The 23,170-nt window shown below is 43.9% G+C and overlaps 1 protein-coding gene across 3 annotated transcripts in view; it reads left to right on the forward strand.

The window, feature by feature from the left end:
* ZDHHC14 (zDHHC palmitoyltransferase 14) overlaps positions 1–13,400 on the forward strand; it is a 248,302-nt gene extending 234,902 nt beyond the window's left edge. The window contains exons 9-10 of one of the 3 annotated variants that reach the window (XM_074333749.1): positions 10,757–10,873; positions 12,137–13,400. In XM_074333749.1, the coding sequence (XP_074189850.1) occupies positions 10,757–10,873; positions 12,137–12,535 (516 nt within the window). In that variant the 3' untranslated portion in view covers positions 12,536–13,400. The remainder of the gene's footprint in view (positions 1–10,756; positions 10,874–12,136) is intronic. The other 2 variants (XM_019749318.2, XM_019749308.2) reach the window with 2 other exon arrangements.
* The last annotated feature ends 9,770 nt before the right edge of the window (positions 13,401–23,170 follow it).

The raw sequence follows: 23,170 nt of genomic DNA on the forward strand, positions 1-23,170 counted from the left end.
GATGGTGCACCTCGGTCTTATTTTTGGGGAAACACGGTATTGTGCAGAGGCTGATCCTACAGAGGAGGATCTGCCTCAGCAGGGTTCTGGTGCCTGTCAGTCTGTCCTTTGGGTGAGTCATCCTTGGATGCAGCCAGGTGATGCTCCAGCTTTGTTTGAAACTGGCCACTGGGAGTGCCAGCCTTGGGGCCACCCGGGAGGGGATCCACTGCAGGCTAAGTTCAGCAGCAGTCTGTGCCCTCTCCAGAGCCACCTGGCATGAGCCACAAAGCAATCTGCAGGTGGCCACAGCCCATGCTGTGCTTGGAGGTCCCTCAAGAGGCCAGGCTGCACACCAAGGCCAGCTGCTGCTAGTACTGGGCTTGGGGCTGCTCAGTCAGAAGTATGGGACATGCCAAAGCCAGATGCTCCTTGTTTGGGGTTTGTGAACCTTTTAGAGACTTTAGGAAAGTCTGCAGCATGCGCCAAGGCAGGCTGTTTGTACAAAAAGCTACTGAAAGTGGCTTGATGTGCCCAAAAGTTGGGTGGGACAGGATGTCAGAATCACCAGGAGGGGAGAACAAATAGTGTTGGCCAGGTTGATGAAGATTCAGATATGACAGTCACCTCTGTCTGCATGCCGGGAAGGGGGCGGGCTCAACAAAAAAACAATGGCTTTTGCAACTCCTCTGTTCTGGAGAAAGCTGCCCCTCCAGCCCTCACCCTGAAGCCAGACAACTCAATTCCTCCTTGTATGTCCCTGTTGCTTTTCCAGCAGCAGCCCCAGTGCTGGAGCTCAGAGTGTGTGAACCCATCAGTGAGTAAGTCCATGGGCAGGCCCTTTAAGACCGGTGTCTGGGTGTGCAGCCTCCCTCCATCTCACTGAACCACAATCTCTACTGGTTTTCACAACCAGAAATTATGGGGACTTCTCTCCCCAGCACTGGAACCCTGGGCTGTGGAGCCTTGTATGGGGCTAGGACCCCTTGTTCCTCCAGAGGGGACCTCCACAGCTGAGATGTCCCTCCCAATTTTTAATGGCCACACATGAGTATTGAACCAGCCAGTTGCACATCTCTGCCCTTCCTACCAGTCTCGAAGTGGCTTCTTCTGTTTGTCCTTAGTTGTAGGGCTTTGATTCAGCAAGACTTCAGGCAAAGCTCTATGATGGTTGTTTGGTGGTTTAGTTGTAATTTTGATGTGGTTATGAGAGGAAGTAAGCACAGCATTTACCTACTCTGCCATCTTGACCATAAAAAAGGGGGAAGCTGATTTAGAATTGTGGCGTTTGGGTGCCTGTGAATTCCTGGGGTTGGTGGGGAGGTGTCCTGCAGCGAGCTGGAGGGAAAGCTCAGTGAAGGTTTGCTTTCCCATGCTTATGAAGGAATGACATGGTTTCTAGATATGCACTTTGAAATAATGGAGATGTGAATCAATTTCATTATCCTAGAAATATCCATCTGGCATTTAAAAAAAAACCATAAGACTTACTCATGTGTGTCATCTGAGATATTAATTTGATTTCATCCCATATGCTGGAAGATTATTTTCTGAAATCAGATTTATTATCTTTCCCTACTTTCTCTCTACCCACCCCTGCCAACTCTGTCCCCACTAAGTCAAATCAAGTTTTTGGTCTAATTAGATACTAGTGAGGCTAACAGAATAGGACAATTATGAAAGAGAATGGAAGGAAAAGCTTTGCAAGTGGATATATCTAAGTACTGAACACAGTGGGGAAAGGAAGAGGGAGCAGGATGTGGGGTCAGAGCACCTGGGCTTGAATTGCCAGCTCTGACACCTGGGCCTGGGTGATCTTGGGCAAGTCACTTCATCCCAAGAGCCTTAAATTCCTAAACTATAAAAAATAAAAAAGGGGATAATGATGTCCACCTCCCTGATTATGGTCAGAATTGACTGAGCTCCTGTCTGTTTCGTCCTTCCATCGCCACTTTAATACAGGGTCCTGGCACATAGTAGGTGCTTGTTAAATGTTCAATTGAATGAATGTGAAAGTTCCCCTCACTGGGACTTGCTCATGGGAGGTTGTGGACAAATACTCATTTGTTCCTGTCTTCCTTTCCTCTTCCTTCCTTCTTCCAATTTTGTCACATGTGCAAAAAGTTCCACCCTGAATGTTGATCTAGGAGCTAGAGGCAAGGCATTCTCTTTAGTGCCGCAACATGGCAACATAGCTTCATGACGTGATTGCCTTGGTATCATCAAATTAATTCATGAGCCAAGACACCAGAGCTGATGATCACTTTACCCATTGGATGGACACTGTAGGCAAAATGTCTATGAGCTTTTCTGAAGGCTGAAAAATTTAAGACCTAAAAAAAAAGAAGTACTAAACCATGAAAAGAAAACTACAAAATCGAAATGAGTAAATGTTTAATGTCTACAAGACACATGAATATGTCAACTTGATTAATTATTAAATTTAGATTTCATGAAATTTTTATTACATTTTAGAAGTGTTTTGTAGGTTGGGTTGTTCTTACTTCATAAGAATTCCCAAGCACACATACAATTACATAGATCATTACCAAGTATAAAGTAAGTGAGTTGCTCATAGACAGATCAATTCAAAGGTTTGCTGACTTGGAGCCCCATGTACTTTCTATCTCATCATGCTGCCTTTGTTATGAGAAACCCAGGTTTCCACTCAATGTAAAGCTGGAAGAAACCTTTTAGGTCCCAAGGTTCTTACCCACCGCTGGGAGTGCCCCAAATACAGTAGAACATTATTAGGAGATGCCAGATCTGAAAGCTCTCATGGGGGAAAAAGATGAGATGTGTTCTGTGTGGTCCCACAGTTCAGAACCAGGAGTGGAGGGCAGGCAGGGGAGGCGGATCCTGCTCAATGCAAGAGGAAAATGCCCAACACCTAGAGCTTGTGGTGGACAGAAGCCCCCTCCCCAGAGATGTTCCGGCTGTGGAGTGAAAACCCCCCAGGGATGTGGACAGAGGAGAACAGCACTGGTGGGAGAGCTGAACGTTGACCTGTAGGGTCCCTTTCCATGCAGATCCTGTTGGGCAGACTTCTGTGTCATCCAGGGCCTCCAGCCCTTTTAGTCTTGTCAACAGGCCAGTTTCAAGGTGCCAGAACGTTCCAGTCTACTGTGCATTTACAGTCCATTGATGTACCTTGAGAATGTGCCTTTTTATTATGTCAGTTTTTCTTTAAGGGCATCTGTGGTATAAGTACCATGTTAACAGGTACGGTCACATGAAGGCAGGGCTGGCACTAGGCTGGCACTAATGAAGCTTGACGTGTCTCCACCCCAATCCCTTTTCCAGTTCATTCATGCTCACACTGGCATGTGTTTACCATATCCCATAGCATGCCAGCATGTCACATACCACATGTTGTTCCAAAGCGTTTACCTATATAACTCACACTGACCCTCACAACAACCCTATGAGGCTGCTATGAATATTATCCCCATTTTACAGATTAATAAAACTGAGGCACAAAAAGCTTCAGTACGTTTGTCTAACTCAAACTTCACAGTGTGACACCATAATCCACGCTCTTAACCGTGCCCTATACTATCCTATAGCTACATATATGGACTGTGTGTAAGGTAATTTTTCTCCCACATGCTCACAACCCATTGTCCTTACCCTCTCTCCCCTATCAAAATCTGCTCTCAGGAGAATATCTGTTACCAGTCATTTGTACCTTAAAGGGGAATGTAAGCCAAATTTCAGGACATATGAATTTCAATTGTGAATGAAAGATTTTGCCCTCTATTAAAAGTATTTCAGATGATGATGATGATAATGGTTGAATGCTTTAATGTTGTTTGTTCAACACTGTCTAGAATAGTTCCTGTGGTAGTTGGTTTTAGTAGATGATGTTTTAGTGAGAGAGAGAGAGAGAGAGAGAGAGAGAGAGAGAGAGAGAGAGCTTGACTCCTGTGTGGTTGAGCTGAAATTTCGTCCTTCGCTGTCTGACTCCAAGGAAAGTGCCCTTCTTAACCATAAAAGTCTCCGGGTGGGAAGGTCTTATTGTGGAGATGAGTGGCATGAAGGCTCCTCTCAGGGCTGAAGAAATCACACCACACAGTATCTATTAATTTGCCATGGTCAGTCACAAAACCAGGCTGTGGAACTGAATCTGTAAACTCTCCATAATCACACCTACAACCTGACCAGGCAAATGCCTACGAAGCATCTTCAGTTTCTGCTCTGTTACAAATGACAGTGACAGTGTTCATCAGTGACAAATTAAGTTAACTCTTTTTCTCTCTACTTGCTCTCTTGCCCCAGCCATTTGGTGGCACTTTAGACTAGTCTAGCCTAAGTGCTAAAGCTTTGTGCAGGTGGGAACATTACAGTACCCAAGTGATACTGACCTGGTCCAAGGGTGCTCTGCACTATTAAACTAGTCTGAGTTCATTCAGTTTCTTGGGTCTATAAGTTATTATTTTTCATCAAATTGGGAATTTTTGGTCATTATGTCTTCAAAATTTTTTCCCCCACTTCATTTCAGTCTCTCTCCTCCTGGGACTCCAGATATGTTAGATCATTTGATATCACCCTGGAAGATAGGTCCTTGAAGTTCTGTGCATTTTTCTTCAAACTTTCTCTATTAGCTCTTCAAATTAGATCATTTCTTTGGTTCTCTGTTCATGTTCAATGATTCTTTATTCTGCCGTCTTCAATCTACTGTTCAGCTCATCTAGAAAATTTTTTATTTTGGTATTATACTTTTTCATTCTAGAATTTTCATTTGATTCTTTTTATTTCTCTGCTGAGTTGTAGTTCTCTGCTGAGATTTCCTATTCATTTACTCACTGAGACCATATTTTTCTATAATCATTTGAACATAATTACAAGATTGCTTAAAGTCTTTATCTGCCAAGTATATCTGGGCTATCTTGGGTTTGGTGTCTGTTGACTACTTTTTTCCTTGACTCTGGATCACATTTCCCTATTTCTTTGTGTATCTATTAATATTTCTTTGAATATTGGATATTTTGGACAATATAGTGTATAGACTCTGGATTTTGTTATCTTCTTCCAAAGGGTGTTGACTGTTATTTTAGCAGGCAATTCAATTACTGGCTGATCAAGGATCTCACTTTAGACATGATTCTTGCTCCTAAGGCACAGCCTTCCTACCCTAGCTGGATGTCAGGGTGGTAACAAGGTGTAGCAGATGTTAATGAGATCAATGACCCCCAGCACTACTTTTTTCAACCTCTAGTTTCTCTGTTCCTCTCTCAGCCTTATTGCAGCTGTATCTTGTCAGCCTCATCCTGCACAGGCACAGCATAGCGTTTGGCTGCAGACTTGTGGGGTCCCCCACTAGGACATCTGGTCCCCCCGTGTCTGCACAGTCCTCTTCTCCAGGCTTTGCCTACGATCCAGATGCTTCAGCTTCCTCGCACTCTGACCCCTACTTTCTCCACTCGGCAGAACTGCTGTGCTCTGCTCACACTCCAGCCTATGCCATGGTTGGGAAAGTGTCCCCAAGGAAAGAGCTGGTTGACTGTGGGGCTCCCCTTGGCGCGTTTCCCTTCTCTCAGGGATTGCAATCTTGCATTGTCTGTTGGAAACCATTTGCCTCACATATTTGGAGCAGTTTTATATACTCCCTAGTATACAGAGGGAGGACTGGTTCAGTATCAGTCATGCACCATTCCTGGGACGAGAAGCCTCTCTCTATGGGTAGAGGACACATTGCAGCCAACATTGCCATATGCCCAGACGCACATTTTTGTTACCCGCTCTACCAACAATGAATACTGAATTAGCCGTGGAACATAATTGTTCTGACCAGGACCTATCTGGGAGGAGGAGCATTTGGAGATGTTTAGATGTATCACCAGACTCGGTATATTCATTTAAAGGGAAAGGCTGGAGGGAAAGAGTTCCTCGATGTCTTTGGTTACATTTTTGCCTATTATTTTATTTTAGAACCAAAGTCTAGATCTGACAGGTACTTCCTGAATGACAGGAAAAGTGCTTCTAGGGAAAGCTGTGCTATTTTAAAAATTATAGCTAAAGGCTTTAGGGCTTAGATAAACACACAGATATTGCAGTGCAGAAAAATTGGGTAAATATTGATAGATGGCTGGCATCAATGTACCCACAGAGGTCTTATTGATTATCTCAAAAACGGGAAAATTCACTATAACTTACCGTCTCACATAATTTGGAAATGGGGATGGTTCTGTAGTGCCTAAGTGATCTTCCTTCTACTGCACATTCCTAAGAAAGAAGTTGTTAGAGAAGTGATATCTAAAGCATTAAAATGGTGTATGTAACCCCAGTACAGCCTTTGTCATCTGAACCCCTGTCATCTGAAATTCTGAGAAGCCACTCCGGAATTATGTGCAGATAACCTCAGTGCCCACTGAGGATCGTATTTTCATTATTCCTATTTCCCTCATTATTGACTTTTATTGTTACCTAATATTGAAGTCCCATCCGTGACAATATGTGTGTGCAGTCCTGACATCCAGTTACGGTCCAGTGTCCAGTGTGTATCACATTTGATTATAAAATCATCTAAGTTCTGCATAGCACCAGGGTCACAGTTTATGGGTAAGTCTGGCACTTGTAGTTACAAAGATCAGAAAGATCCTTTGGAATCGCATGTGAAACACAAAGATAGTACATAGTTGTTGGAATTTATTTTTTACAAAATCATTTGCTAGATTTACTTAACCTAATTTCTCACTCCCCCATTAAAACAAGACTAAACCTAGCAGTTGCCTGATTTATTAAACTAGTATATCAGAAGAACTCTCCATGCATAATCTGAAAAATCAATTATAGTAGAAAAAAATAAGGAAACTTAAATGATAATGTTAAATAAAGAATAAAAAGGAAGCTCTCCTCCTAACCTGGAAGTGGGCTTGGAAGTTGTAGTGTTTTTGTGGTGTTTTTGTAACTATAAGTAAGCATTCACAAGACCCCAGAACACAACTTCACAGGCAGGCAGAAATAAATGATGGTCAACATGAATATTTCGACAGACTTGGAGCAAACGAAATAATTTCATTCATCCTTAATTTTTATAAAGACCATCTAGAAAATTCCAAGCTTTGCTTTCAGCAACATTTAATCTGTATCCGAGGGTCATTTCAGACAAGAAGTCAGCTCGGGTAAAATGAAACGTATTCCAGCATGAGCAATTTTATTTGCAAATCTGCAGAAACAAAAAGTAAATTATCTCTGGGGTGTTTTTAAATTGTAACATTAAGTGATAATGTGTGTGACATCCAAAATTCGGAGGCCATAAACTTCTCTGCAAGTTGAATGCCAGTGCTTCATTTAGACGGTAAATCAGCAGCTGTCACAGTGACTTATTGTGACTACGCCCAATGCTCCGGCATCAGATGCAGTAGTAGTTTTATGCTGCCAACAGAAGGATCGTTTCATAGACACTCTGACAAGCAATCAGATTTCTAGTCTATTAGTATTCATCATTTGGATGATTTTTGACCTAAAAAAAAAAAAAAGTAATTTCTTATGGTTCAATCCTATGTTTGATAAACAGGAACTTTCGAAGAGTTGTTTTGGAATGAAAACATGAGTTTCTCAACTTCCCGTTCATAGTAATAAGGAATTGTCACTGCCCAATATCCTGGGGCTTGGTTATTTTCCCTTCAGATTATATAACTGGTTAGATACGTTAAAATATTCCCAAGAGCTTTTTGGTGATGGTGCTGGAATTTATAAGCCCTGCCACCAAATGATGAGGGGAAAAGTGAGCAGTGATGTCTCCCTCTACTGGTTGAAGACAAGAGTCCTCAAAGGAAAAGCCCAGAAGGTGGGGTGGGAAGGGTGGTGTAAAAAGGTCAAGGTGAGAGAAAAGAGAGAGGTAAGGAGGAGAAAAGAGAGAGGTAAGGAAGAGAAGAAGAAAAAGAGAAGAGAGGGAAAGAGAAATGGGAGGAAAATCAATGAAAGGAAAATATGGAGGGGGGGAAAGGGGGAGGAGAATCGGTGAGACTAGGGAAAAAGAAAATTAAGCAGCAAAAATCAACGAGAAATGGGCAAATAAGAATTAGAAGCAAAGATAAAAGGAAGAGGTGTAAGAACACCTTTCATGGGTCATCTCCACAGGAACTGAAAATACTGGCCATTTCCTCCCTGAAGTTCTCAAATGGGAATTGCAACCATGAAGGTTTGTCAACCCATCCTCCCTAGAATTTTGGCAGTGTGCAAAATGAGGAAACTCTCTGATCTTTAGGGGAGAAAATATTAAATATCCCCTAATCATTAAGTTTCTTCCAAGAAGATGTTCAAAACATGCAGAGTTAATATGATGAGAAATATAAATTCCTCTAGGCAGAATCATTGCACTATCTTTGGTTGGCATCTAATAAAATCCAGTCTCCCATTCCTGTGTGTGTCATGAGCCAATCGCAGGTTTATACGGACAATATCCTGTAGGAGAAAGCCTAGGCCCTGGGTACTCCCGGATGGGACTGGTCTTCTAAATGGAAATGCATTGAATGTGACAAACTATGGTTAAAGTTATGGGATACAAGCAAGATTTAGACACTTAGGTTCATAGTCTCTGCAATTGTGCTCACTGATAGACGTTTTTAGTTAAATGCTTTAGGCTACATATTTTCTTTCACATTTTAAGTCCTTAAGCTTTACCCCTGGTAAACCGGAGAGCATTTTCAATAGAGTCCTGGCCTTGAGGCTGAGCACAGATTTGTTACAGTTTTAACGAGTCGTCAGGTTGGCCACGGGAAAGTGCCAGTAGGTATGTGCAGAAGTGGGCCCAGCCAGGCAATTTGGAGCCCTCTTTAAGAAAGAAGACAATATGCAAAACAAAACATTATGCCAGGAACAGGGCCTTGGACGGGGCCCTGAACTTAGGCTCAGCCTCAGAGTCAATCTGCCTCCGGGTGCGGTGTGAGCTGCCTTCTTCAGGTTGGCACAGCCATGTTTTAGCGGCCAGTCTCAGTCAGCTCCTCAAACTCCACAGGACCACCCCAGTGAACTTGACCTCTGAGGAACTCAACAGACCACTGTTGGCAGCCATTTTGTCCCAGAAGGTTCTGATGGGTGCCCAGGAGCTCTGCTGCTGGGGATGGAGAAAGGAGTGATCGGGAAGGAGGCAACGGGCAAGTGACCTGGAGAGAGGGAGGGAGAAAGTGAAAGTGGGCGGTGAGCCCACCTCTCTGCTCATCCTTGGGCCTCCTGACTGTGCCACTCTCCTCCAGCTCTGACGCCTACCATGCTCCTCTGTGAATCTTTAAGAACCAGTCAGAAGTACTTGGGCTGGTCCCTAAAAATAGAATTGACCAACTAGTTTTCAATAAAAAAGGCTTTCTTCGGGCCAACAGAGACAAGCAAATCTGATTTGCAATTTCATCTTTCCCTAGAGCTGGGGGCATTGTGTGGACAGAGGTATTAGGGTGAGTGAGGGCTCCAGAAGGAAAGGTTGAGAACATGGTTCCATCATCCAGGTAGTGGCCTGCCCTCTGTGGTGACATCTTAGCCCTGGGGTCATAGGACGGGACGCCTGCTGGGAGGCTATACTGAGCGATAGGAAACAGGCAGTGCAGAGTTTCCATCAGTAAGGGAGACTGGTGATTTTCATAAAACATTCTTTGTAAAACACGGCCAGGGACCGTTTCCCAGATGCCTGTTTAATCAGGAAGGTTGCTCTTGTCTGCCTCTGTCCTGTCAAGACTGAGCCGATGTGCAGAACCGGACTGGCGGTATTGGAAAGTGGAGCAAAACATCCACCGACCAGAGCGGTCTGCAGCCTGACAGCTGCACTGGTCAGCGTCGCCCACCAGAAAGAATCCCTTCCCCGAGCTGAAATTCCTTGCAAGAGTAGACAGGGCTGGTACTCAGTCGCCCACTGGAAAAGCACTGCTGTGGCAAAAATGATTTGAGTGATGGTTGGGAAAATGAGTACATTAAATGATTGTTCATGCCTAACAATCAGCCCCTCTCAAGCACTCTATAATGGAGGTCTCATCTCATCTGACCAGCCCCCCACTCACTCCCAGCCCTTTCCCCTCACTCCCCAGCTTCTCAGTGTTGCGACATTCCCTCGACTGCCTGTGAAGCCATGGTAGAAAAGCCAGGATCTTCCCTGAGACTTGCTTTCCCTCTTTAAAGCTCCACCATGAGTTTACTCTTGCCTTTGAACTTCTAAAACCTGCAAATTGCTTCAAGACTGCAGCTCTTCCACCTCCTCAGTGGAGGCTTATGGGGAGAGTAGGGGACCGACTACCACTTGTGACTTCTGACAGAAACCCGTTTGGCCAGGAAGAACACACACACACTGGAGCAAATGAAATAAAAGCCTAAGGAACCGTGACTTGGGGCAAACTCTCTGTCTTCCTGGAAGGCTGCATTGTGCATGGTTCTGGTTGCTTCTGTGCCTGAAGGTGGGTCAGTGAGGCAGTTCCAGGTGTGCCTCTGGGCCGGAGAGGGGGAAGCACCTCTATGACAAAGCTAACAGGACGTGGTTCTGCAGGAATCCCAGAGTTCCGAAAAAGAGAGGAAGGGATAATAAGACAAGTAACAATTCTTAAGCACCTACTGTCTGTCACATGTGTAGCGGAAAGAAGTTTGCAGTCAAGCAATCCCAGCCCCCAAACCTGGGTCCATCCCTTACTTTTATCTGTAAGGTCCTGAGCCTCAAGTTCTTTGTTGATAAAGAAGGGAAATAAATTTGTTCTACGAGCATCTGAAGAAACAGAGTGGAGCTCCTAGCTTATTGCTTGAATGTAAAGGCACTGTGTTCACCTAACATCCACACCTATTCTTCCTCCTTCCATAGAAGAAACTCTCTAACAAGTTACTGCACAGACTCAAGTTTAAGATCTCTGCTTCACGTGACGTCTCTCTTCTAGCTGTTCTGAAACTTGCCCATATCTCAAGGGAAGGGGTTGCAAAGGTACCAGAGATCCACATTCCACCAGCCAGAAATGTGTTTGCACTATTTTCTTTGGTCAGTGAGTAAAGTGAAACAAAGGACATAAGATGTAGTATGATTTTAAAAACACTTAGAAGAAAAGGAAATACCTTGTAAAATGTTGGCATTCTCATTCACGGATTTAAAAAAAACACACCAAAAAACCAGAAACTCAGTTAGTGGTTCTTGAATGTGATGAAAATTTAGCCATGGGGAATTCTAGGGCTTTTATGAACAGTGGAATCACATCCTCGGGACCTTCTCTTACCCATGTACCATGTATTTTTTTTTTCTTTCTTTCTGTCTTGTGTGTGTGTGTGTGTGTGTGTGTGTGTGTGTGTGTGTGTGGTAAAATACACATAATGTAAAATTGATCATTTTAACCATTTTTAAGGGTACAGTTCAGTGGCATTAAGTTCATTCACATTGTTATGCAACCATCACTACCATTCATCTCCAGAACTCTTTTCATCTTACAAAACTGTAACTCCACACATTGCACAATAACTCCCCGTTCTCCCTCCTCTTAGACCCTGGCAAACTCCATTCTACTTTCTGTCTGTGTGAACTTGACTATTCTAGGTACCTCACAGAGGGGGAACCACTCACTATCTATCCATGTGCGTCTGGCTTGTGTCACTCAGCATGATGTCTTCAGGGTTCATCTGTGTTTAGCAGGTGTCAGAATACTCTTCCTTTTTGTGGCTCAGTGATATTCCATCGCTTGTATATACCACATTTTGTTTATCCATTCACCAATCAATGCACACCTGGGTTCCTTCCACCTTTGGCCATTGTGAAAATGCTGCTATGAGCGTGGGTGTACAGACCCATAGTTTTAAAACAATATAGTAAAAGTGATTTTCAGCACATAAGAAAACAGCCACCTCAGACTGCTGGAAGTGGTCAGGCCAGTGACTGTCCATGGCATTGATTTGAAATGAGGTCCTGTCTGGACCCTGGCAACCTGAGGCTGCATGTGACCCCCCACGGGTGCCCGCGGGGGACTCTGAGCTTGAGCAGATGTTTTAGGTGCCAGGTGTTGGTATTTACCGCATGCTGTATATCTCCGAGTGAAACCGGGCTACTGTGCACGCTCTCTGCCCCTGGCTGCCTGACGTGTCACTAATGGATTTCTCTCTCTCTCTCACATCCCGCCCTCCCCTCATCCCTGTGCCCCCGGCCCTCCCCACCCCTCACCATCTCATCTCTCCTTCTCTTTGCCGGCTCCCTCCTGCTATCCAGTGCGACCAAGACCAGTGCATTCAGAGCACCAAATTCGTTTTGCAGGCCGCGGCCACGCCCCTGCTGCAGAGCGAGCCCAGCCTCACCAGCGACGAGCTGCACCTGCCAGGGAAGCCGGGCCTGGGCACGCCCTGTGCCAGCCTAACGCTCGGGCAGCCCACACCACCCTCCTCCATGCCCAACCTCACCACCGAGGCTGGGCTCACAGACATACTACCCCTGAAAGAGGAGCACATGGGCCACCAGTTCCTGACCCCGGAGGAAGTGCCCTCGCCGCCCCGGCTGCTGGCGGGCAGCCCCCTGGCCCACAGCAGCACCATGCATGTCCTGGGCCTGGCCAGCCAGGACTCTCTGCATGAAGACTCAGTGCGTGGCCTGGTGAAGCTGAGCTCCGTGTGACCGCGTGGCCCGGCCAGGGACTGCAGGACGTGGGGGCAACTTCCTCGTGACCTAGTGCCATGGTGGCAAGGACACTTCAGGTCCTGGGCACGAGGACCACCTGGAGGGTAAACGGATCCTCCTCTGATTGGCAGAAGCTGCAGGACCTAAATGCTTCCAGCTTGGTTTCGTGGAATTTTCTTCCCCACCCTGACCGCCTTGATAACAATGAAAATAGAGAAGTAGCTATTTTCAGACGTTTGGAATATGAAGGGTGGGCATGGGGGTGAAGGAGCCTGGGCAGCAGCAGTCGGAGGCTGGAGGGAAAGGACAGTGCCTGGATGTCACACTCTTCTTGCTGCTCTTGTGACAGACACACAGAAGCTTTATGAGACCTGTGGCCAGACTGAAATTGCACTTGTGTTATGCTACTAATATTTGAAATAGACATGCCATTCCATTTGTTAATTTTTTAAAAAACAAAACAAAAAAATTACCTAAAGGGAAACAAATGACCAGATGTGGATTTGCATGCCACACTAGTCTGTTTACAGTGGTGTTGGTATTCAAAACGAAGTGCTGCTTTCTTCCTTCCTTCCTTTCTTTTAATTTTGTGAATTTCCAAGTGCTGTTTTATGGGAAGACCGTGCAAGAAACCAAGACTAATGGACAATGCCATCACTCGCCAGTTTATTCAGCTTAGTTACATGTGGGTAGGTGGTGCTGGGCTGCAGAGGGCTGCCGGAGTTCTAGCATATCAAGAATCAGTTAACCTTCTGTTTAATAGTTAACCGAGGTGTTGTGTTGTACCATACCTGCCACAGTCTTCACCACCTTGTGTGCCCAAACTTCCTGTGGACAGCCAATAAAATGATGTCCTCTGTTATTTTGGATCCGTGTACAGTTATCCTTAGCAGCTTAAATGACAACGAAATCATCCAGATGGCCTGCTGAGAGTTTGTCTCTACTGAAGTATCCCTAGCAAGGAATGGTCCCAAAAGAGCCAAAAATCAAACTTTTGAGTCGTAGGGTATGTATGGGATGGTTTCTCGGCTAGGAGAGTTGCTTTCCATCTGTTTTTTTTTTTCTTTTCTTTGATCACATCTTTTGACACAGTCTTAGCAGAATTTGCTCCGTGTTTGCAGGTTGCCAGATGGCCACTAATCTATGGCACATAGAGGGGAGCCGGTGTCAGGGAGAAGGGGCCATCTTCTCTGCTCTGCTGTGTGCTGAGTTAGCGTCAATGCTCAGAAACGTAACTTGTGATCCTAATAAAGATATAAAATGAGAGGGAGAAACCAGCTTAAAGTTTGGGCTGAGATCATGTAGATGGTCCTTCTTACCTAGACACTAATCAGAATGGTAATTATACTAATCAGTGGTACTTAAGGACATGACCACTTCATTCACGCCCACTGGTCATCCAGAAGGGAACAACTGGCTTTGTACTCAGGGAGGAAGGCACTTTGGAAGCAGCTGCAGGGCCTTAGAAGACTTTGGTCCTCACTTCTTTCCAGATGATAAATCCCTCAGCCAGATGGACTCAGGCTTCTCAGGCACTTGAAAGCTGAGTGCTCAGGCCCCTCACAACCATGTGGAAAACCAGACGCATTGATCAGTGACACAAGACGCTCCACACGATTTGCATTTATGGGAAAAGGCTGTTGCATTTATGGGAAACGGACGACAAACAGTTGCCATTTTATATAAAGGAAAGGAGAAAAGAAAAAGGAAAGCACAAGTTCGTGTCTTATTTAGATAAAGCCAATTCTTTGTCGGTCAAAAACTAATTTGTGCTGAAAATAACCACAGAATTCTTGAATCATGGTGACTTTGAACCATCTCTGTGTTTCATACTGTATATACAAATAGAAAATGGGAAAGGTACATTGTGTGTGGCCATTTTTATATTCTGGACCTCCTACCTACTTACACTTACCTGAACTTTATAATGAAGGGGACAGAGCCCCACCTAACACAGCCACACACCCTCACGCCCATGGTCATCAATGCACAAGGATTCCCCGAGCATTCACTGCCTTTGAGCAAAAAGCGACAGCCCCACAGTCTGCCTTCCACGCCTTCCAGCCCTCTCTGCTCTTTGCTGCCTTCCATCTCTCCCCAGAGGCCCCAGGAGAGCGTCGGCCCTGGGGAGAAGAGCTGGATGGCTCAGTTCTTTCTGGTGTCTGTGTGGCCCGGGCCATTCCCAGCTCTTCACCTGGAACACAGAGACAATGGTCTTTGGAGTCTTTCCATCCTAACATTCTCTAATGCACTGGTTGCTCATTTCCTATGACCAGCCCTTCTTCCCACCTCATTATGAAAAAATCCAAGAAGTAAGGATCATTACTCATTTGTCTTTACTTGATGAATGTTTACTTAATATTTCTTATCAGTCCCCAGCCCCAACCTCAATCGTGTCCCTGCACCCACTTGACATCTTTGATAAATTCAAAGAAGGGACTGGGGATTTGAGTGAAGCAAATCAAGGCTATCCAGGGTCCAAAAGGGAGATTAACTTGAATGAGCCAATTTTCCAAGACAATTAACTTCTTAAAACCCCAAACCAGAGAGATAGATACCGACAGCCCTTTGCTCTGTGGCTTGGAAAAGAATGGAGGGTCTGCAGAAAGAAGGATCATTCACCCAGGAGCTCCCTTCTTCCAGTTGGGTGGAGGGATGGTCTCAGCAGTGACTCACCTTGTCACGAGTGTGCGTTTCCCATTAACTGAAATATATATGTATATGTACATAATGTTGAGTGGTTCCATCTAGTTGTGGCTGAGTAGACCTTGATCTTTCTAAATTCTGTCAGTGTATTACAGATTGATTGCATGCCAGCTATAAAAAAATTAGATAAATATTTTACCATGCTATTAAAGCTTGGACCATTATCAGACACACATACATATACACACTCATTTTCTTGTTTAAAAATTCATCTGCTTTTATTCTCCCAGCAGTACTCTGGGGATGACAGGCTTCCCAGGCACTTGAAGGCTGAATTTAGCCTGCATGCTCTGGTCCCCTAGGAAGGATGTTGGATGAAGCATCAGGACAACCAATAGTCTGCATTTCTGAAAGGGCACAATGACATGTCATCCTGTACCTGGGGAGAATTGGGCCAATTTTTTTTTTTTTTTTTTTTTTTTTTGGTGCTGTACCCATTTGAAAAATGCTCATTCCAGCATTCAAATGTAACTTTCAGCCAGTGAGAATGATGGCATATCCCCACTCTGTGCCAGCAAAATGCCAAATACCTGCTCTGGTCCAGAAGAGCACACAGGAAGGGTCTTTTCAGAGCCGCACCCTGCCAAGTGCACGGTGCCTTCGCCTATTGTGTTTAGAATGCTGGCTGGGGTTCCAAACAAGAAGCGAATCCCATTTTATGAGCCATGTTCCAACTCAGACCTAAGTGGGTTGGCCCCATCGTGGCTTGTGGCTGCGAAAGCCACTTAACTCTTCGTGGCCGGGGCCTGGGTCTTCTCATTTGATCAATAGCAAGAAAAATGGATTTGCCAAAATTGGCAGTAGGTCTCCTTAGCACTGGGTCTTGTGATGGCATCTCCAGGGAACTTCTGGAACCCGAACCATTGGGGGCCCACCTTTCAGTGTGTGTAGAGGCTTCTGCAGGGCCTGCAAAAGCCTCTACCTTTGCAGGTGTCAGAGCCTCCCAGCTCCCCACCCCACTGACTGCTTCTCTGTCACTTGGCTGTCCCCTTCAGCTCACGAACCATCCTCTTCACCAGGTGCTCAGTGCTTCTCCACCTTGGCTTATGGTTTTCCAGTTGGCTGGAAGGTAGCAGGGGTTTGCATTAATAGTTTTAAAAAAAAGTTAGTTGCCTTTCGCTCATCCGTGTGAGGACACTATTTAGCCCCTTAAGTTCTGGATCGGGGAAGAAAAGAGTATAAAAGGGAACAGATGTTAAATACACTTTTCTGATTAATGCCTTACAACTGTTTAGAAGCTGAGCCTAAATCAAATCGATGTTTACATTTTTTATTAAGTATATGAGTTGTGGGAGTCTAGCATATTCTCGTCCAGATGAGAGAGCCTTTCAAATGAATGCTTATTCCTCCTGGTTCCTTCCACCTGCCCTGGAGGTCTGTGTTTAGCATTGTATGCTATTTCCCATGTTACCCCATTAAAAACAAAAAACAAAACAAAACCAAAAAAACGCCTCTCATTTGTTCCCTTGAGACATACCTCTCTGTGTCTTATACAAATAAGTTATCATTGAAATATTAAATAAGCTGAAGCGTCGTTTTCTTTCAAATAAATGTCAAAGATGCAAACAGTTTTTTGTAAATCAGTAAATCCTCCGTCTACTTGCCCATTGCACATGATCCTGATAATACAGCAAAGATGGATTTTAAATACAAGTGGTTAGTACATTAATCCAGACATTAATTGGGAAATTGAAGATTAGATTGTTTCTGGAGCAACTGACTTTGCAGCTGCCATGTAACTAGAAAGATGGCCTCAACTGGAATTATTTTTTCAGTGTCATAAACCCCAGGAATTATATACGGAATGGAGTAGAAAGCACATGACTGTCCTGTGTGATCGTAAAGTCTTTTCTTCCCTCAATTGTTGACTTTTTAAAAGATATTTGGTATTGCTGATGAAGATAGGAATGAACAAGTCTCTTAACTGCCCTGGATGTTTTAAGATGGATGTTTACACCGAGAGCCCGTATGGCATATCCAAGGAAACCTGTTTTCTGGGTTCTGTATGAACAGAGATGGTTTTAGCCTGCAATAAAAAAAAAAAAAAAGCATAAAAATAATATAATAAGGTTGAAACTTTGCTAACCGTTTGCTCAGGGCATTAGGCATTCTGGGTTGGTATTTCATAATCATCAATCATTTTGCCATGAATGAAAGAAAAAAGAGCATTTTCAACTCTTAGTGTATTCAAAGCCCTAAATCTGAGCAATGGTGAACATAACACATAATATAGCATGTTTTCAGAAAGGATCATGCTTATTTAAGTGCCTTTCATGTTTTAATCAATGTTTGCAGAATTAATCTTAAACCTGAAATAAATTTTAAAAATATTTTCCTCCTTGAATAAAAACTGCTGGTGGCATCAGATACAAACCTGTCTTTATAAGATAGACATTGTCAAGGTCAACAAGGTCTAGGGAAGAGTAGGATAAACTTGCACTCAATAAATTTGCACTATGTAGACACCCGTCTGGATAATAATGGGGTTTTCTGATCACAGATATCCAGATTGGTTTCGTACAGTGGAGGTTCTCAGCATTTTCAATTAATAAATGACTTTAGAGTTATGTAGATCTTCAAACCCCCAATCTGCTTGTTCTCTGTTCTACCTTTTAACACACAGAGATATACACACATGTGCACACCAGCCTCCAACCTCACCAAATAGGAATTATGTTTGGCTACTAATAACAAAATCCCCAAATAACAGTGGCTTAAATAAAGATGTCTTTTCTGTCACTCAAAGTAAGTCCAAAGCTAGGAAATTCAAGGTCAGTGTAGTCGCCCACAATGTCATCAATGTCCTGACCTCTTTTTCTTTCTGTTCTGCCATTGTTAGCACTGTCTTTCATCCTCAGGGGCACTTCATGGTTACAAAATAGCTGTTGCAACTCCTGCCATCAAAGCCATATTCCCAGAAGGAAAGAAGGAGACGGGGAGGAGCAAAATGGGCACATGACACTTAAGATGGCTTCCTGTATAGAGCTTACCCAGAGACCCTATTCTGTGACTTCTCCAGAGTCACATGACCACTCCTGGCTGCAAAAGAGTCTGGGAAATGTGGTGTGTTAGCTGGGCACATTGCTTCCCCAAATAATATTGGGTTCTGTTAGGAAAAAGAAGAAATGAGTATTTACCAGATAATCACAATAGATAACCTCACCTCCTCCTTTATTGAAAAAAATGAGACCCTCCAGCTTGAGATCGGTCATCCATGTTCCTCTCCAAAAGCTATCTTCATCCACCTTTCTCTCTCTCTACAGAGACATCATACTTGCTAAAGTAGGCCTGACCCTGTCTCTTCCATGACCTTTGGGATCCAGCCCCTTCTCTCTTGCCTCTTCAATTTCTCTCTTTCCATTTGTTGTTTGTTTCCATTAGTTGCTGTCTTTCCAAGCCATTCTCCTATTAAAAAACAAAAACAAACGATGAAAAAGCCACAAAGAAACCTCTTCCTTGTCTTTCCTTCCAGCTTCCCCTCACGTCTGAGATGGGCTCTCCGAGGTCTCAGATGGCCAAATCCAGTGGCCTTGGTCTATGTTCTCTTACCATCTCTGAGCCCCTAGCATTGTGACGCTGCGTCTGGGTTTGTGCTGGAGGAGGGAAGCCGGCTTCAGTTGGAATGATCTCTAAGCATCCTCCTCACACAAGCCCTCTGAGCTCTGCCACACAGCTCCCACCCTTTGGCTCAGTGACCCGCTGTCTTTATTCTAGTTGGCATCTCCTTGCGTTCTGCTTTCTTGTCACACTCCCTAAATGAGGACTTGTGGTAAGGCATGGTCCTCTACCCTCTGCCCTTTGCTCGCCTCGCTCCGTTCCCAGGCAGAGACGCCCCCAATCCCATGCCTGTTCCTCTCACGTCCACTGTGGACCCCACACTCCCCATCTCGCATATCACCTCCCTCCCGGGGGCTAGCCCCACCTCTGAACCAGCTGCCTGGCTAGGAGACACAGCTGCAGACAGGATTCTGGCTCCAGCTTGCTCACAGCTAGCTCTGTCACCTTGGGCCAGGGTAGAGCCTGTGAGCCTACTTCCCTTATGTATAAATGAGCTGCTTCTGACATCACCACGCTACCACTGGCTCAATGTCCACTTAGACATCCCACCATCACCCCAAAACCAGAATGTCTAACATTGAATTCAACATGTTTTCCCCAAAAGCAGCCCTCATGTTAGTTGCTGCTTTCCTAATGGGGTCTAGGCTGAAAACTCTGGAGAAGCGTTTGACTTTTCCTTACTCTCCACATCCATTCCATCATCAAGTCCTGCCTGCTCTTCCTTGATATCGATCAAATCTGTCCTTCTTCACTGTATTGCCACCTTCACTACTGAACCCAGAATGTTAGGGCGGCCACCAAGAGGTCTCCTCCCACATCTTTTCCAATGTCTGCCCAGCCTGTGTAACCCAGGCAAGTTGCTACAGGTGTCAGGCTGGCAAAGGCTTTTTCTTGCCTCTATGCTGCTTGGACCCACATCAAAGGCTCTGTAATCCAGCCCCGACTGGTATTGCGCCCTTATGTCCCTTTCCTCCTGTGCGTCGCTCTCTGACCGTCTGGCCTCCTCCTCTTCTAGCAGGACCTGTGTGCTTCTGTCCTGCTCCCCTCCGCTCTGCTCTTCCTGACTCTCCTCAGTCCTTCCTTGCTTTCATGGCCTTGCTCAAGGACCAACACTTCCATGACGTCTCTGACAGCCTGAGGGACTCCCTTCCTCTGAATTCTTAAAATACTTGTCCTGTCACCTATTCCCTTAAATTGAGATAAAATTCACATACTATCAATTCACCCTTTTAACAGGTACATCTCAGTGGTTTGCAGTAGATTCACAAAGCTGCATCACCTCACGGCTGTCTAGTTCATATCACTTCTGTCACCCGTTTGATACTTTTTCTGGACTACCTATTATTTATGTTTTCATGTGAATGTCCTCTCCCTGTGTTAACGTGAGGACATGCCAGGCAGGATACTTCACCCACACGTGATAATCACATGCTCAGGAAGGCACTGGGGTGATTGATGGTGGACGTGACCAGGATACGAGACAACAGTTCAATAAGCAAAGACCCAGACTCCTGGTGGGGAACCCATCCTGAAACCGAAGGGCCTCAGAGAAAAGCCACCTTCCCATTTACCCCCTTATGTGTCTTGATTGTAAGGAAATGAAGTTGTTGAGATGCAAGTCCATGTGTAGAGAGAACTTGAACTGGGAGTAATGAGCAAGCCCTACTTGGTGCTCATGAAACATCTTGCTCACCTCCACCAGCCCACCTGAGGCCTCCGCTTCTTATGGCAAGGCACATATTCTAATTTGGGCTAAAATTGAGGTCTTAAGTCAGTTATATAATTCCAAAAGAAAAAAAGTTATAGAATGTTGAAAATACATAATTTGTGATCGATAATAAGATAACTTAGATTATTTGGGGATTGCATGCTTTACATTTTTTAAAAAATAAAAACCTATTAACCGGTTCCATTAACAAGCATTTGCTGGTCACATGATGCAGTGTTAGTCATTGAGTAATATGTATCTCTTTTTATACCATAGGAAGTATGAGCCAAATACTCATATATGACAATTATAATCGTTTATTTCTGGATATTAGATCTTTGGTAAAAGCTGCCCTTGAAATAAACCATAAAATAAATATTTATTTGCAATTTTGCTAAAATTAAATTTTTACCTGAGAACAGAAACTTAGACAATTCAATGAAATGAATGAACAAACAGTATTATCTTCTCCATTTGCTAGAGCAAGAAACGTTAGATGACTTGTCCAGGGTCACCTAGAAAATAAGAGGGTCAAGCTATCATGTAAGGTTCTAAGTCTAATCTACTAGAACTTCCATTCTAAAAGGGTAAACGCTGTCTCTCTCGTGTTCACTGCTGCCAGCACCGAGCACAGCAGCATGCGTGTCACTGGGGTTGTTGCTAAAATCAGTACACGTGCTCCAAACAAGTATTTGGAGAATTAACTATACTTGATGAAAAGGCAAAATGACTGCTATTACAAACAAAGCTAGTCTGTAATGAAGAACCAAGAATGAAATGGATATATGGCATACACTCATCTATGAAAGTATGTACCATATTCAGATATAGTATAGATGATTATATATTAGCGCATACAAGTTTTATATAGTAATGCATATTATGTATACTTTTTACCAAGGGATTATATTCCATAAATTAGCCTGGAACTTGGAATATATTTTTTCATGGAAACAAAAATCATAAAAATGTTATTTAGATCTGAGGTGAGTCCACAAATTAATCCATAATTTACCTGCAATAATACTAATGACAGTCGTAGGATCTAAATACCCTTAAGCATTCCTAAACCCCAAACTTCTCTAAATTCTGAGCCCTGATGCCCTCGGAGCCCCGAGCCCCTACACAATGGACACTCCATCAGTTGCTATTTCTACCTCACTACTATTATAAATAGGTTAACTCCCTCTTAAGAAACACATGGAATTTGTCAGGTTTTTTTAAAGTTCTACTAGAAACAAATGAACAATAACAACAAAAAACCCTAAAAGAAATCCTTAAGTTTCCTACGTCCAGAGATTCAAAATAGTTAAATTCTCTTTTAAGTTATTTCTTGAAAACAAGCTTTTCATTTTTCTTTAGAGCCCTCAGGAACTTTATCTGAAATGATTTTCTGGCAGAAATTCTAGTTGACTCTAGGGCTAAATTCAATTTGACTCATTTGGGGTTGAGAATTAATTTTTTTGTTAATATCCTGAATCAAAACATGCAGTGTGATGTGAGGCACATCTAGGTGACGGTGAATGTCATGGTGAAGAAATATTGATTATTTTGTAATGTCTTTTAAAAAGGTTTCTTGACGTAATCAGCATTCCAGAAAGCTACAAAGGAGATGACAATATGCAAAGGCTCTTGTTAATGTCTCTTTTTGAGAAAGCTGGTCAGCCAACGTATCTGTTGGCAGCATCTGTATTTTCTGATTTAAATCTAGTCTGAGGATTGAAACTTAATTAGCTTGTTAGGTCAGTCTGGAAGCTGCACTAGAAAGCACCATTTCTGGGGATAATAAGAACAGATGGATTTAGAGGCCACCAAGGACTGTTCTAAACCCATTGTTCTCATGGAAATGCCAAACAGGGCTCTCTGTGTCCCTAAATAATACCTAGGGGCAGATCGTCTGTGATGTGGCCAAAGCAAGGGCCTGGCAACTGACGCTCTGTTCTCTCACTGGAATCCGGGGCGCCTTGCCTTATGCACTTGTCTTTCCAAGATCTAAGTGAAAATTAACTTCCTGCAATAAAACATAACCCAGGAACACATTGGAAGGTCACTGAAAATGTGAATGTGAGGAACTCTTCTCAGAAGCTCGTAACCACCTCAAACCCTGGTACTGGTTTGGAGCCCTCCATTTTCTCCTCTACACAAGGACAAGCCCTTGCTTCTGTCATATTAACGTGAAAGGAAACTGGTCACCTCTGGATGGTCCGCTTCCCTGTGATTTGACACTTCCTCGTGACCAATCGGCTTCTATATATTTTCAGAAATTCATTCATGTGTGAGCATCTAGCTGCCGTGGCTGACCTAGTTTTAAATCCTGTATTATGAAAAGGAAGGGTCTGGCATTTGTTTCTGCCAAAGACTTCCATATTACTGCATCATCAGGTGGTGTCCGTTGCTGAGGAGAATCCCTTGGGCTTCTTTCCTCAGCACCCTTTACCTGCCGGAAGGAGAGGGGGTCACTTTACGATGTGTAGGCGTGTGGTATTTTTCCTAAGAGACAAGTAGAGCTTTTTCTTTCACCTTTTTTTTTTTTAACAGAATCTACTTCCATTTTCGTAACCCACAGTTACTAACTACACTCAATTCTCAGTGTTTTATAGAAAAGCCAATGAGTATGCACATGATCTACAAGAAGGCATCAGAAATTATTTGGCTGTAGA

The sequence above is a fragment of the Rhinolophus sinicus genome, linkage group LG05 (assembly GCF_036562045.2).
Source record: "Rhinolophus sinicus isolate RSC01 linkage group LG05, ASM3656204v1, whole genome shotgun sequence".
Classification (NCBI taxonomy): Eukaryota; Metazoa; Chordata; class Mammalia; order Chiroptera; family Rhinolophidae; genus Rhinolophus; species Rhinolophus sinicus.